General features: G+C 53.3%; 1 protein-coding gene across 1 annotated transcript in view; it reads right to left on the bottom strand.

The window, feature by feature from the left end:
• JADE2 (jade family PHD finger 2) overlaps positions 1-13,787 on the bottom strand; it is a 48,211-nt gene that overhangs the window by 12,722 nt on the left and 21,702 nt on the right. The window contains exons 5-9 of the mRNA XM_021712318.1: positions 13,649-13,787; positions 12,419-12,630; positions 10,738-10,905; positions 9,210-9,326; positions 7,445-7,909 (exon numbers count right to left, since the gene is read on the bottom strand). Of these exons, the coding sequence (XP_021567993.1) occupies positions 7,445-7,909; positions 9,210-9,326; positions 10,738-10,905; positions 12,419-12,630; positions 13,649-13,787 (1,101 nt within the window). The remainder of the gene's footprint in view (positions 1-7,444; positions 7,910-9,209; positions 9,327-10,737; positions 10,906-12,418; positions 12,631-13,648) is intronic.

Consider the following 13,787-nt stretch of genomic DNA (forward strand, 5'->3'; position numbering starts at 1 on the left):
AGCTTTTTAAAAGTTTCTAAAGCATGCCAATCTGGAGTTTACTCTATTCTCAAACCTAACGTTTAAAGGAGAAGAATCAGACGAGGTGATGCTAGTGTCTAACAGAGAGGAGTCAGACGAGGTGAGGCTAAGGGTTGTGACTTCTCCACAAAAGAACCAACAGTCGTATGTAATTACTGCCTAGTAAGTTGTGGATCTAGAGGCTCTTTTTTTCAATTTTTTTTTTTTTTTGAGTTAGGGCCTCACCCTGTTGCCTAGGCTGGAGTACAGTGCCACACTGCAGCCTCGACCTCCTGGGTTCAGGTGATCTTTCTTCCACAGCCTCCTGAGTAGCCGGGACTACAAGTGTGCACCACTATACTTGGCCAATTTTTTGTACAGACTAGGTCTCTCTATGTTGCCCAGGCTGGTCTTGAACTCCTAGGCTCAAGCAATCCTCTTGCCTTGGCCTCCGAAAGTGCTGGGATTACAGACATAAGTCACTGCACTTAGCCAATCTAGGGATTCTTTTGTCGTCATCTGAAACGCTGGAGCAAGGTTTCTTTTCTTTCTTTTTTTTTTTTGAGTCGGAGTCTTACTCTGTCGCCCAGGTTAGAGTGCAGTGGCACAATCACGGCCACTGCAGCCTCGACCTGCTGGGCTCAGGAGATCCTTCTGCCTCAGCTTCTAAGTAGCTAGAACTACAGGTGTGTGCCACTACACTCAACTAATTTTTTTGATTTATTGTAGAGATGAGGTCTCGCCAAGTTGCCCAGTCTGGTCTTGAACTCCTGGGCTCAGGCAAACCCTCTCGCCTCTGCCTCCCAAAGTGCTAAGATTACAGGCATGAGCCACCGCACCGAGCTGGAACAAGGTTTCTTATCGCGTGCCCAAGTGAACTCCTGGCGTTAGGGTCATTGGAGTGACTGGTTCCAAACACAGTTTTCCAGGCTTGGTGACATGCAAATCTTGGGGTGGGACTCTCAAATATACAGTTTATACAGCACTATGGAATCTGAAAACTACTACCCTAGGTCAGGGCCTCTAAAGTAAGGTGCAAAGGATATGAGTTAGGTCATTGCGGTTTAGGAAAAAAAGTAACAATTCTTTTTTTTTTTTGAGTTGGAGTCTCACTCTGTCACCTAAACTGGAGTGCAATGGCCGCTCCTGGCCACCGCAGCCTCGACCTGCTGGGCTCCGGCGATCCTTCCGCCTCAGCCTTCCAAGTAGCTGGAACTACAGGCACGCGCTACCACACCTGGCTAATTTTCGATTTGTTGTAGAGATGAGATCTCGCCAAGTTGCCCAGGCGGGTCTCAAACCTGCGGGCTCAGGCAATCCACTCACCTCGGCCTCCCAAAGTGCTGGAATTACAGGCTGAGCCACCGAGGCTGACCAAAAGTAACAATTCTTACTGGTATTTTCTTTCCCTGGCTCTATTAGAGACTTTGATTATGTTTGTTTTATAATATGCAGTGGTAGATGGTAATGTGATCTTAACAATATAACATGTAGGGCAACTCCTTTGGATCCCCTCTCACCGAGGGAGCTTTTCTGTCCTCTCAATAAATTCTGCTTTGTAAAACAAAAACAAACACAAAACAAACAAAAAACAATATAACATGAAGTTATCTGCGTAATCTTTTTTACTGACAAGGGTGCGGTATACAGTTGGTCCTGGAGAGTTCTGCTATGGAAGGTAAAATGCTTCCTTTGGTGAAAATCCCTAGTCTTTGTTTGGTACACTGGTCACACTGCGACCCCTTGTTCCCTTGTTTCGGCTTTACCCTGGAATCAACAACCACTTTTCTAATTTCTCCTGGGACTCTTGGTAATATTGCTACATCTTACGAAATGTTGTACAATTCTTTTGCCATGATTGCTTTTAGAGTCAAAGTATTGATCTCACCTTAGAAGCTCACCCAGGTTAACAGGTTCCTTACATTGTTGGGGTTTTTTTCCCCCCCCGATTAAAAAGATAAAATGTTCTCATTTAAAAAACCAAATAGCACAAAAATAAATCAAGTAGAAAAATCCCAGCTGGGCTTGGTGGCTCAGCTTGTAATCCCGCGCCTTGGGAGGCTGAGGTGAGTGGACTGCCTGAGCCCGCGGGTTCGAGACCCGCCTGGGCAACTTGACGAGACCTCATCTCTGCAATAAAATAAAAAAAACGAGCCAGGCGTGGTAGCGTGCGCCTGTAGTTCCAGCTACTCGGAAGGCTGAGGCGGAAGGATCGCCGGAGCCCAGCAGGTCGAGGCTGCAGTGGCCAGGAGCGGCCACTGTACTCCAGTGTGGGCGATGGAGTGAGACTCCAACTCAAAAAAAAAGGGGAAAATCCCAATAACTAGGGCAGAGATTGGTAATAAACACAGGTTTTTCATTTTGATGGAGTGGTTTTGATATCAACAAGTCTTGCAGAGACAGCCTAGCTGTGGGGCAGAGAAAGGCAGGGAAGACTCCAGCTGAGTGTCTTGAGCTAAAATAAACCAGAGATGGGACCTTCGTGGAGACTGCTGAAGTTTCCGAAGATATGGGGCTCGGCAGGGAGGTGTGAACTGAAGCCAGTCCCCCGACCCGGGGTAAAGCTGTGGAACAGATGCCTCCAGCCCTGAAAGTGACTGGTCAGGTGAGAAGGGTGAATGTTCCCTGGGGTCAAGGAGCTGCTAGAGAGGAAGCAGGGGGACCAAGACATTAGGGGGGAACCTAGAGCATCACAGGAAAAGGATGTCAGAACCATAAACAGATCTGACTGTGGCAACCACTGCTGAGGGCTGGGGGAGGAGGATGTTGGTGGCCCAGGTAGCTGGGTCTGGAATGTAGTGGTGGCAGGAGCCTGGCAAGGGTAGGAATCAAATACCTGAAGGATGATGGGAAAGGAGAGATGAGGATGGGAGTGGAGGAACCCAGGCTTAGAGAGAGGCAGGGAGGGAAGATCTGCATTTGAAGATGAGAGGGTTAAATAGATTCAAATGCTAGCTAGCCGGGAATGGTGGCTCACGCCTGAATACCACTTTGAGAGGTGGAGGTGAGAGGATTACCTGAGCCCGTGGGTTCAAGACCAGCCTGGGCAACGTGGCGAGACCTCGTCTCTAAAACAAATAAAAAATTAACTGGGTGTGGTGGTGCAAGCCTATAGTTGCAGCGACTCGGAAGGCTGAGGTAGAAGGATCGCCTGAGCCCAGCAGGTCGAAGGCTGCAGTGGTCGTGAGCAGCATGCCACTGCACTCCAGCCTGGGTGATAGGAGTAAAACTCTGACTCAAGAAAAAAGGATTCAAATGCTGGTGGAAAAGGACCCCGGAGAGGGGATTAAAACAATTCAGAAATGCCCAGCTCAGGGTGTGGGCTGGAAAGAGATCCCAGAGGAGGAGGTAGGAGGGAAGGACAGAGAATGGAGCCAGAGGGCTCTGCTGGTCGGAAGCTAGAAGTTCTGATGTGAGGACAAGAGGGAGACTGTCTACTAACAGAAAGGAGGAGACCTAAGGGAGGTGAAGCAGGGGATGGGGAAGCCCAGCAAGTGGTAGGCTGTGTCCTGCCAAGGCTGGCCAGCAGGTTCCCTGGGGACATGCACCTGCTCACTGCTATGGATCTCTCTTGGTGGGCTTCATGGCCCCTGCTGAGCGAGGTTCTGCTAGGGGTAGGAGCTCAGCAAAGCGGCATGGGCCACAGGCAGTGCCAAGCGGGGGTCAATGTGAAGAAAGCAGGAGGACAGAGAAGGGCGCGTGCCTGGGAGACAACTGTGCAGGGAGAGCGGGAGGCTGCGGCCAGGGAGGAGGATCTGGGGCTTTCTGGGTAATGGGCCTGGGAGCAGCTCAAGGTGGGGGACTAAGATTCGGCGGGGCAGGGGCACCAATGGGTCAGAGAAGCCCTAGAAATGGGAGGTGAGGGAGCTGAGGAGCCAGAGGTTTGGGGGTTGAAGCTGCCCAGGAAAAGGCTGGCTTTGGCGGGAGGTCAAAGGGACCACAATTCAGACACTGAGGATAGAGTGACCATGGTGTGACCAAATGACAAGGTCAGCACCCACTTTCCGCTGAGACTGTCTCTCCTAGAGGTTGCCCCATATCCATCCTCTGGGCAGGTGTGTGTCTAAGAGCTGCCTCCCCCCTCCCAAGCTCCCCCTTGGGCCCGGTCAGACTCTCAGAGAAACTCCTGGTGACAAGATCCAGAGCCACAGGCAGCAAGTCCCTACACAGCCCGCCGTCAGCGTGGTTGCTAGGGGACACCAGCCGGTGCTTGTCGCGCTGATCATCAGTGCTGCAATTTTTTTGTCAGCCGTGAATAACTCTGGGAGGCTGCAGTGGCCATGCCTTCCCGAGCTCTCCGCCAGGGCTGAGGCCTACGGCTGAAATTTTAGGAAAGCACATCTGGGCTGGCCATAAAAATGAGATTTCATGCGGTGGCAGCCCGGGCTCCTGCCTCTCTCAGCAAAAGCCCTGCCTGGCCATTGGGGGAACGAATCAATCTGGGAGGATGCCGTGATTCCCAGGCCCTAGCGCTGGGCCTGCCCTTTTGGTCCTCCGTGCAAACACTCTGGGAGCGCACGGCGTGATCTCCCTTCTTTTAAGAGTCAAACTGCTTGTGAGGTCAGAGCAGTAACAAACCCTCATGGCCACTAGTGGAGGGTGCTGTGCTAAGCTCTGCTCCTCCATCCTCGCTGCACCCCCGAGGTCAGTTTGGTCCTTATTCCCATTCTACAGACAAGGAAAGTGAAACTCAGAGAAGCAGAAACTAAACAAAGTTGGGATGGGCTAGAACTGGATGCAAACCCAGCTACCCAAGGCCTTGACCTCTAGCCTTACCCTGTCTTCTGATGAATCCGGCCCAAGCTGGCTTAGTGCCCAGTCCCAGGCTGGAAACTCTCAGCCGCTGGCACCGGGCCACAGTTGGAGACTAAGCCCGCTGGCCAGGCCACCAACTACCATGGGTCTTTGCAGAAAGCCTCCCCCGCGGCAGAATTCTCATCGCTATTCATTCACTCAAGTCGCCAGCGCGTGGCCATGAAAGGGCTTGAGGCTGGGACGCCGAGGGGGGTCGACTTGGCTCACGGTTGTCTCTGATGCTCTCCCTCTCTGGGCCCTGCCAGGGCTGTGCATTCCCTTGACCTAATCGCAGCTGATGCCCGCTGCCACCTTGGCTGAGCGGCTGCTCAGGAAGCGGCATCTGACAGGACTCTCCGGAGCCTTAAGAGGCTGCACAGATTTCAAAGCTGGCCCTGCTTCCTCTTCCTAGAAGATGGTTCACACCTGCCTTTGGAGACCCGGAGGGGTCTGTGCAGCAGCTCTGGTTCCCTAGAATCCCAGAGCCCACCAACCTCAGCCCCTGGCCTCACAGGTATCAGTTGACACTGGGGTGGGAAGGTGAGGGGATTGATAAGAGGATGCTATCGCCCAGGAAATTAACAGAGCAGAGAACAAGCCAACATCTCCTCTTGACCCAGCCCTGCTCCCCTTCAGACCCAAATTCAAGCTCAAACCCTAGGAATCAAGTTCCTCTAAGGTACCCTGCTACTCCACTGGTTTTCTCATCTGCTCAACAGGGCTGGGGGAGCTTCCTCAAGACTCTTTTTCTAAGATGATGACTACAGAAGTGAGTCAGCCCCCTAACCTCCCTGAACAACCCAGTCAGAGCCAGACATGTGGACTGACCAGCAACAAAACAGGGAGGTCAGTTCTGATGGGTTGCATGGGAAACAGCATGAATAAAAGCAGGTGTTTCCACCGGACACCCTGAAGGTGGAGACTGGGTGGCCTGAGACAACTCTGGAAGCAGCTTTAGCCTCAGAAGGACTTGGACTTGAAACCCCTGCCACCTGTGACAGAGGCTGGGCTGCCTAGGAGGTGGTGCTGCAGAGCATAAGGTGGCCTTATGCTCTGTCCTGGCTAGAGCCAGGGACATTTGGTTCCTCCCACCCCCACCTCTTCCTTCTGACCTGAGGCAAGTCGGCTTGCTTCCAGGCAGCAAGCACCCTCCCAGTCCAATGGGTCATTTCCCCTTTGACCAGGCCCCAGGGCAAATGAGTGGGGAAAAGGTGACTGGGGGAGCTGGGTCTAGTCTCCTCTTCCCCCCCCAGTAGTACAACCCCTGGGTGAGATGCTCTATCGTTTTACAGACTTGTCCACTGAGATGCAGATAAGAAAAGTAGCTGCCTAAGGTCACACAAAGCTCCCTTGATATTTCCACCCAGGGCTGTTTCCTAACAAGGCCCAGGGAGAGGGTGAATATGTTTGTCTGTATCCATGGAGGACACTGTGACATGATCCCACATGCTCTGGAACCCTAGAACTAAATGTCCCAGAGACCAAGGACCAGACCTCCTGTTTCCTCTCACTCAGCCCCCACAACAACTACCACCCTGGACCAAACCACTGTCACCTGTCTTCCAGCACACAGTTGGGGGGGTCATCAGGCAATTCATCCATTCCAGAACCTGTGACTCCTCTTCTGGGTCAAGTGTTAGGTAACAGTCTCAGCCACGATGGGACAGTCCCTGCCTAAAACGCTCTTGCTGGCCAGGCAAGGTGGCTCATCCTTGTAATCCCAGCACTTTGGGAGACTGAGGTGGGTGGACTGCTTGAGCCTAGGAGCTTGAGACCAGGCTGGGCAACGTAGTGAAACCCCAACTCCACAAAAAATACAAATAAAAAAATTAGCTGGTCATGGTGACCCACGCCTGTAGTCCCAGCTACCTGGGATGCTGAGGTGGAAGGATTGCCTAAGCCTAGGAGGTCAAGGCTGCAGTAAGCTATGATCATAGTTGATTGCGCCATTGCACTCCAGCCTGAGCAGACCTGGAGTGAGACCCTGACTCGAGAAACAAAACAAAACAGACATGCTTTAGCCCACCAACCCAGCCTTGTGCGACCCACCAGCCCCGCCAGCCTCATCCTTCCACTCCATATAGGCCGTTGTTCCTCAAGCCCATCCACTCGCCTTTGTGTCTCCGTTCTCAGTCTCAAGCACCCCACAGGAGCTGCATTCACACCTGTCTACCCTGTTCCTGCCCAGCACATGCTTGACTCTCTGCTGCTCCTTGCTCTCAATGCCCCAAGCTCTTAGCACAGGTGAGGAGGTACAGCCTGGGAAGCTCCAGTTCCTCCTCACCTCAGATTCTAAACACAAACTCAGGTGTCGAGACCAGGCCGGGCCCACAGAGACAACGAGGTGTCAGAAGCCTGAGTCCTTTCCTCAGCTCTAGTTCTCCCCGGTCTCATGGCCTTGACCACTCACCAGGCCTGTGATCGGGACAAAAGGAGCTCAGAGACTCAACAGCCAGACCCTTCCCTGTCTGCAAAGTGTCAGTCACCCCCATACTCCCTGAGACCTGGAAAGGCCCCCTGGCTACGGAAGTAAGGCTGGGAGACCAGAGTTCACAGTCTGAGTCCTGCTGAGTCATGACTGTTCCAGGGTAGTGAGTGTAGCAAGATAAGGCCTCCCTAGGACACCTTCCCAGACAGCAGGGGGACTCACCCTCTCCAAGTCCTGCCGTAGGTGTGTGAAGAGCTTCAGGCGGCGGTAGAGGACGTCCTGCTCCTGCTGGGCCAGGTTGTCCACCTCATCGGTCTTGGGGGTCAGGAGCGGTTGGTTGGCATTGGCTTTCCTCTTCAGCTTCCAGTACTGGTAGATGAAGTCGACTAGTGCCTCCGCCAGGTCCAGCCGCTCGGCCACCTCGGCTGGCTCCACCAGCTCGTAGAAGTCTTCCTCCAGCTGCTGCAGCCGCTGCTTACGCAGGGTCACTTTTTCCAGGTCTTCACCGGCCTGGCTGGGCTCCACAGGTTCAGACGTGGGCTCGCTCCGTGGGCCCCCGTCACTGTGCTCCTGGCAGAATGACTTGAACTTGACCTCGTCGTTGTCTGCTAATATAGTCCGCATTTCCAGGCCATGGTCAAAGGCGCATGTGACATGGAACGCCGTGACGCAGGAAGGCATGGAACACTGGAGGGTGAGGGAGGGCAGCGTCAGACATGAGGGAACCCTGGTGGGAGTGGAGAAAGAAGAGAGGGGCAACCCCTTTGGGTCCCTTCCCACTATGGGGGCTTTTCTGTCCTCTCAATAAATCCTGCTTTCTCAAAAAAAAAATCTGTTTAAAAAGAAGAGGGGCTTCTCCCAGGGCTCCACAGAGAATGCAGCATATGCTGGTGAGACCCTAAAGAAAATGGCGCAGGCTACCAACAGCTTGCTCAAGGTGGGAGTTATAGCAGGTGGGAAGGAGCAGCTCTGTGGCTCCTGGAGAGGTAACAGACTCAACCACATGCACTGGTAGAGTCAACAATCAGAAGATGGTTGGGCAACCCCTCTGGGTACAAGCTGCATTTCTGTGTGAGCAAAGTGACTTTAGGATCAGAAGGCATCAAGAGAAAGGCTAGTGAGGGTCACTGGCACTTGTCTACTCCTGCAATGCTATCTGAGGACTGTGGTCCCTTCCTGTCCCGTGGGAGGAGGGGCTGGACTTAGACCTGTTCCTGACCCTTCTTCCTAGCCTTGAATGATGGCTGTGGGATCAGCAATCATGCACCCAACTACTAGTGATCACTTATGCTGCACTCACAAATCCTTTTGAAAGTCTTAAAAATGGGTGGAGGCACACCTAGTATCTGTAATGACAACTGTTCCTAGAGAGAAGAGGGGGACAAGGATGACCCCCGATGCCACCCCTGAACTAAGGACCAGAGGCATCAACATCACCCAAAAGCTATTTAGAAATTAAAATTCTCAGCTTCCACCAGAACTACTGAGTCAGAACCTCTGGGGAGAAGGCCCAGCAGTCTACATTTAACAAGCCCTACAGGTAATTCTGATGCACACTACACTCTGGGCATAGAGTTTGCTGTAGACAGACTAGGACAGTTCTGTCCAGTGTCAGGAGAGTTGATTAGCTTAGGTGGAAGACAAGTTTGATTTCTAGCCACGCCCACATGTGAAGTCCAATGTCAGAAGTGAGGCTAATGTATTCATCAGACCCCAAAAGGCTTGCTCTCTCAGGAAAGCTGGAGTCATCGGTATTTCCATGGGGTGGTGAGCCTTGGGTCCCCAGGCCTGTCCCCACTCCCTATAAGACCTGGGGATGGAGAAAATGCTCCCCCCGAAATGGGGTTCTTGCTCTGGTCTCCACCTCACACCCCCTCAGGGCCCATCACTGGTCTGTCTGCAGCACCATAGGAGAGGGGGCAGGGAGCAATAGCTGCTGTTTTTGAGGATGCCCCAGCATGCCTTTCTCCAGAAGTGGGCCATGTACCTGGATGCAGGTGCCTGTGCATTCCTTGCAGAGGCTGCAGGACAGAGCCCAGCGGCTGGCTGGAATATGCGAGATCTTGGTGATGGGCTCCATCTTCTCCGGGCAGCCGATGCTGACCTGGGCAGGACACAAGGGGCTGCGTCAAGTCTCTCATCTCCAGCCTGCCTCCCGGGATCCCCAAAATGAGGCTTGCCTGAATCCCAAATCTTTCCTGACACTAAACAAGCTTGGCTCAAAAGCCTGAATCCCTCTCCTGAGCTGACCACTAGGTGAGTGTGACAGTGCTCATCTGAGACCAATCTTAAACTACCTGTGAATATGTGAGAGTGCACATCAGTGTGGATAGCTGATGGGGTGAGTGTGCCAGCCCGTGACTGTGTGTGTCTCAAGAGAGAAGTGCTTCTGTATGTGTGCACGGGTTCATGCAGGGTCCCTTTCCTGTCTGCAGCTCAGGCTTTTGTTAATCCTTTGTTAGTAAGATCTTCAGAGTTCTTGTTAACTTGTATTTACTTACTTTTCTGGGCACCAAGAAAAAGTCTCAGGGCAGTAACTTCCTCTTGGGGATTGTTAGGGCTCTCCTGGCCCATGGGGATGTGCTCTGCCTAGCCCTTCCTAGGGGGACAGGCCTACAACTGTGCCCAAGCCTCGTGGGCACAGCTCACCTCTCAGGCCCAGAGGCAGGGCACATGTGCCTCCCCGCTGTCTATACCTGAAGGTGGAAAAAAGGCACCTCCCAAAAGGTCCTGAACCAAAGAGTACGCTCAGAGGTAGTCCCAGCCTTCAACTTGCTGACCTAGGAGCATGTGACTACTGCTGACACAAACAACTATTATCAAAGAAACCCGCAATGTGGGCCCCAAAGGGACCTTCAGACTGTGAACCCAGGAAGGGGACGGTCAGTTGCTGACAGGACCACCTGGCTTGTTTCTGGCAGCACCAGAGTGGGGACTCAGTCTGGGTCAGGGCACACAGCAGGGTGAATTTCAACATTTCACATTTCAAATAAAACGGATGGCCTTCTGGGATCTGGGGCCTCTGTTAACTCACGCAGTGTGGAGCCGGCCTGCTGCCCACCTGGGCTCAGACGCAGGCCACGCCCACCCCTCCATCCTGGCCACAGCCACAACAGCAGGCCCACTAGCCAACTCTCCATTAGGCATATCATCTGATTTTCTTTTAGGTTGGTCAGCTTATCTTTGTTTTAAACAAGCAGTTTGACTGTGATTGGAGCCACTGCCTAGGTTTAGATGGACCCCACAATGTGCTTTCTCCTAGTCAGCTACTTCACTTCTGCCCAGGCCTCAGACCCACCTCCTGAATCCCCTGTCAGCCCATCACCCATCTTCCCATAGAAATCACCAACGGAGCTCAGTCAAAGGCAAAGTTCCCAGTAGGCAGCTGCCTGAATTCCTCCCTAGTCGGCCACCTGCTTCTCCCAGTGTCAGGAGAGCCTATCAGGTACCTACATTTCACACAGACTTCCCTGTTGGCTGTTCCTTGGGACTGCCACGCCCCCACACCTGCCTACCTCAGGAATCCACAGGGCGCAGCTGACGTGCACCCACTTGGTCCCACTTCTGGTGGGCTTCAAGGCTCCTCCTCGTTTGGGGCAAAGCAGGCACTTCGGCTGGACACCCAGGGCACACGTCCGGCACAGCCAGCTGCCCGTGGGCACCTTGAGAATTCCATAGCATGCCTAGGGAGAGTGGTGGTCATGAGTCAGAGGCACTGGCCAGTCTGTGTCTGGTCAGCAGTCAGTGCCAATGATCCCAGCCCCAACCCCAGCCCCAGCTGAAACTGGAGACTCTGCAGTCTCCAGTTTCTGGCAAGTAGACCTCCCAAGGAAAAGGTAGGGAAGAGGGAGGGAGGCAGCCAAGCAGGCCTGGAAAGCTCTTTTCTTGCCTGTTGGTATGCCTGAAATGTCACCATTTCACAGTCCTCTGTGAAAGGGCTCAGGTCTGCCCTCTGCTGGGAGAGGAGTCATTTTAGTCAGCGGTTACCTGATTTCAGGAGGGTCCATGAGCCCCCTTAAGTTCAAATCGGGCATATACTTCCTGGGACAAGGCCCAGAGCTTTCATCTTTTTAACACAGGGATCTCCTAGTCATGCCTGCAGCTTAGGAGAGACGCATGGAGCTAAGAGCCGCTAGGTACAAGGGTCGTGTCTGGGTGAGGGGTGTACACCTACCCACCCGCCAGTCAGGTAAAGCCCCTGCCTCTGAGTTTCCTAGGGACTATGCCAGCAACGGTAGGTGAGGATAGCCTCAAGGTTAAGACCAGAGTGGGGTATACTGGGTACTAGATATATCTTCTGCAAACAAGGCCCAGAGATACCAAAGATCTAGAGCTCTGGACCCAAAATCAGGAGGAGGGGCATGACCAGGCTGTACTTGGTTTGTAATGCTGTTTGAAGCAAACACCTTGTAATTAACAACTTAATCCTCCCAGCAATTCATTTTTATTTATAGCTGAGGAAACAGAGGACCAGAGAGGTTAAGAAACTCGTCCAGGCCAGGCACAGTGGCTCAAGCCTGTATCCCAGCACTTTGGGAGGCCGAAGCATGAGGATTGCCTGAGCCTGAGGGTTTGAGACCAGCCTGGGCAACATGGTAAGACCTCGTCTGTACAATATATCAAAAATTAGCTGGATGTGGTAGCTCACACCTGTAGTTCCAGCTACTTGGAAGGCTGAGGTGGAAGGATCGCTGGAGCCCAGCAGGTCGAGGCTATGGTGGCTGTGAGCGTGCCACTGCACTCCAGCCTGGGCAATGACATGAGACTCCATCTCAAAAAAAAAAAAAAAAACTTGCCCAAAGTCACATAGCTTGTGAAGGGCAGAGCCATGATTTGAAGCCAGGCAGCTCTGCTCTCAGTCACTACACTGTGCCACCTCTTTGTAAGCTCAGGCTATGAGGAGCCCAGGAGGACAGGCGGTGGGGCAGGGTGCTTGGTGGGGAAGGTCTGAGGGAAGCCGGCAGGGGAGAGGACAGAAAGACTGCCTAGTGAGCGTTTGTTCAAGTCTGGCTGGCAGGCCTTAGGCAAGCAGCCCTGGGTGCTCCGGTCACCACGGAGCACTCACGCTGTTCCCTTCCTTTCCCTTTTGCCTTCCTTCTCAAGAGCCCTGGCCCCCACAGTGCCCCTGTACTCTGGCACCCAGGGGGTGACGAGAACAGTGTGGGGAAGGGTAACCAGGGGTCTGGGTCCACCCACCTGGTGCACACAGACGTTGCACTTGTCACAGAAGACCATCTCATTGCCATCCTCGCCCTCAGGAGAGCGGCACACGTCACAGACAACGTCCTCGTCATATTCGATGCCCAGCCCCTCCTGTGTCTCGATGGCCCGAGCCATATTCTGGTGGCACAGAGTCTCCAGCTCCTCCAGCACACGCTCGAGTGTCAGCTCGTCCAGTTCTGGCCTCTCTGTGGGAGGACAGCGGGCGGGGAAGGGGAAGAGGTGTTAGGAGCCCGGAGCTCCGAAGAGTGCGGGGAGGTTTCCACTCATCCACTGTGTGACCTAGGGAGAAGCCTCAGCTCCAGCCTCTGAAAACAGACAAGCTGTACCATCCAAGTGCCAAAGCCTTTGACCCACTGTGGTGTTCTAACTTTATTTTTTTGAGCTGGAGTCTCACGCTGTTGCTGGAGTGCAGTGGCACGATCATGGCTCACTGCAGCCTCAACCTCCTGGGCTCAGGCAATCCTTCTGCCTCACTCTCCTGAGTAGCTGGGACTACCAGCACATGCCACCACAGATAGTAATGTTTAAAATTTGAATTTTTGTAGAGACAAGGTCTCACTATGTCACCCAGGCTGGTCTCGAATTCCTGAGCTCAAATGATCCTCCGCCTCAGCTTCCCAAAATGTTGGGATGACAGGCGTGAGCCACTGTGCCCAGCCAAGTGTTGTGACTTTAGATAGCCCGCCTGTGACCACAGGGACATATGTGTTTGCGCAGATAACAAAGAAGTGACTCTGGGATGGGGCCACCTCTATGGGGAATCCACTGCTTGTCTTGTCTGTATGGAGGGACCCTGAGGGTGGCTGAGTATGGCAGAGCTGGTCCTTCCTGGGACATGTTTGTCATGGGCTCCAGCCAAGGGGCCCATACCTACTGATCCCAGACCCATCTGTTGTCCTAGACTCACTTGTGTGCTCACTGGCTCTTCATGTAACATTGGCGCTTACTATAATCTTCCCAAGAAGCCTATAAGTTACATGCAGTTATTTCCCCCATGGGACAGCTGCAGAAATTGAAGGAGGTGCAGAGACACTAACCAGTAACCTCACTAGTCAGTCAGTAATGCAATAGGGAGTCTCTGATCCGTGTAGTATCAAAGCCCAGTCTTGGTCCCCACACCTCTGGGGTGACGATGCTGGGGGGTGGGAAGAAAACCCTCCCGGCCCTGCCCCAATCCCGTTCTTAGCCCAGTGGGTCACCTACCCATCTCCTTGAGCTCCGAGTTGATGAGCTCCAGCCAGTAGGCATCAATCTCGTCCAGGTCATAGCGGCTGCCCCCCGGCCAATCGGGCTGGGAGCCCTCACCAAGCGTGGAGTTGCTTGGGGACACCTGGCCAAGGGG

This window comes from Carlito syrichta, unplaced genomic scaffold (assembly GCF_000164805.1).
Source record: "Carlito syrichta isolate Samal-C Ts95f unplaced genomic scaffold, Tarsius_syrichta-2.0.1 Scaffold303182, whole genome shotgun sequence".
Taxonomy (NCBI): Eukaryota; Metazoa; Chordata; class Mammalia; order Primates; family Tarsiidae; genus Carlito; species Carlito syrichta.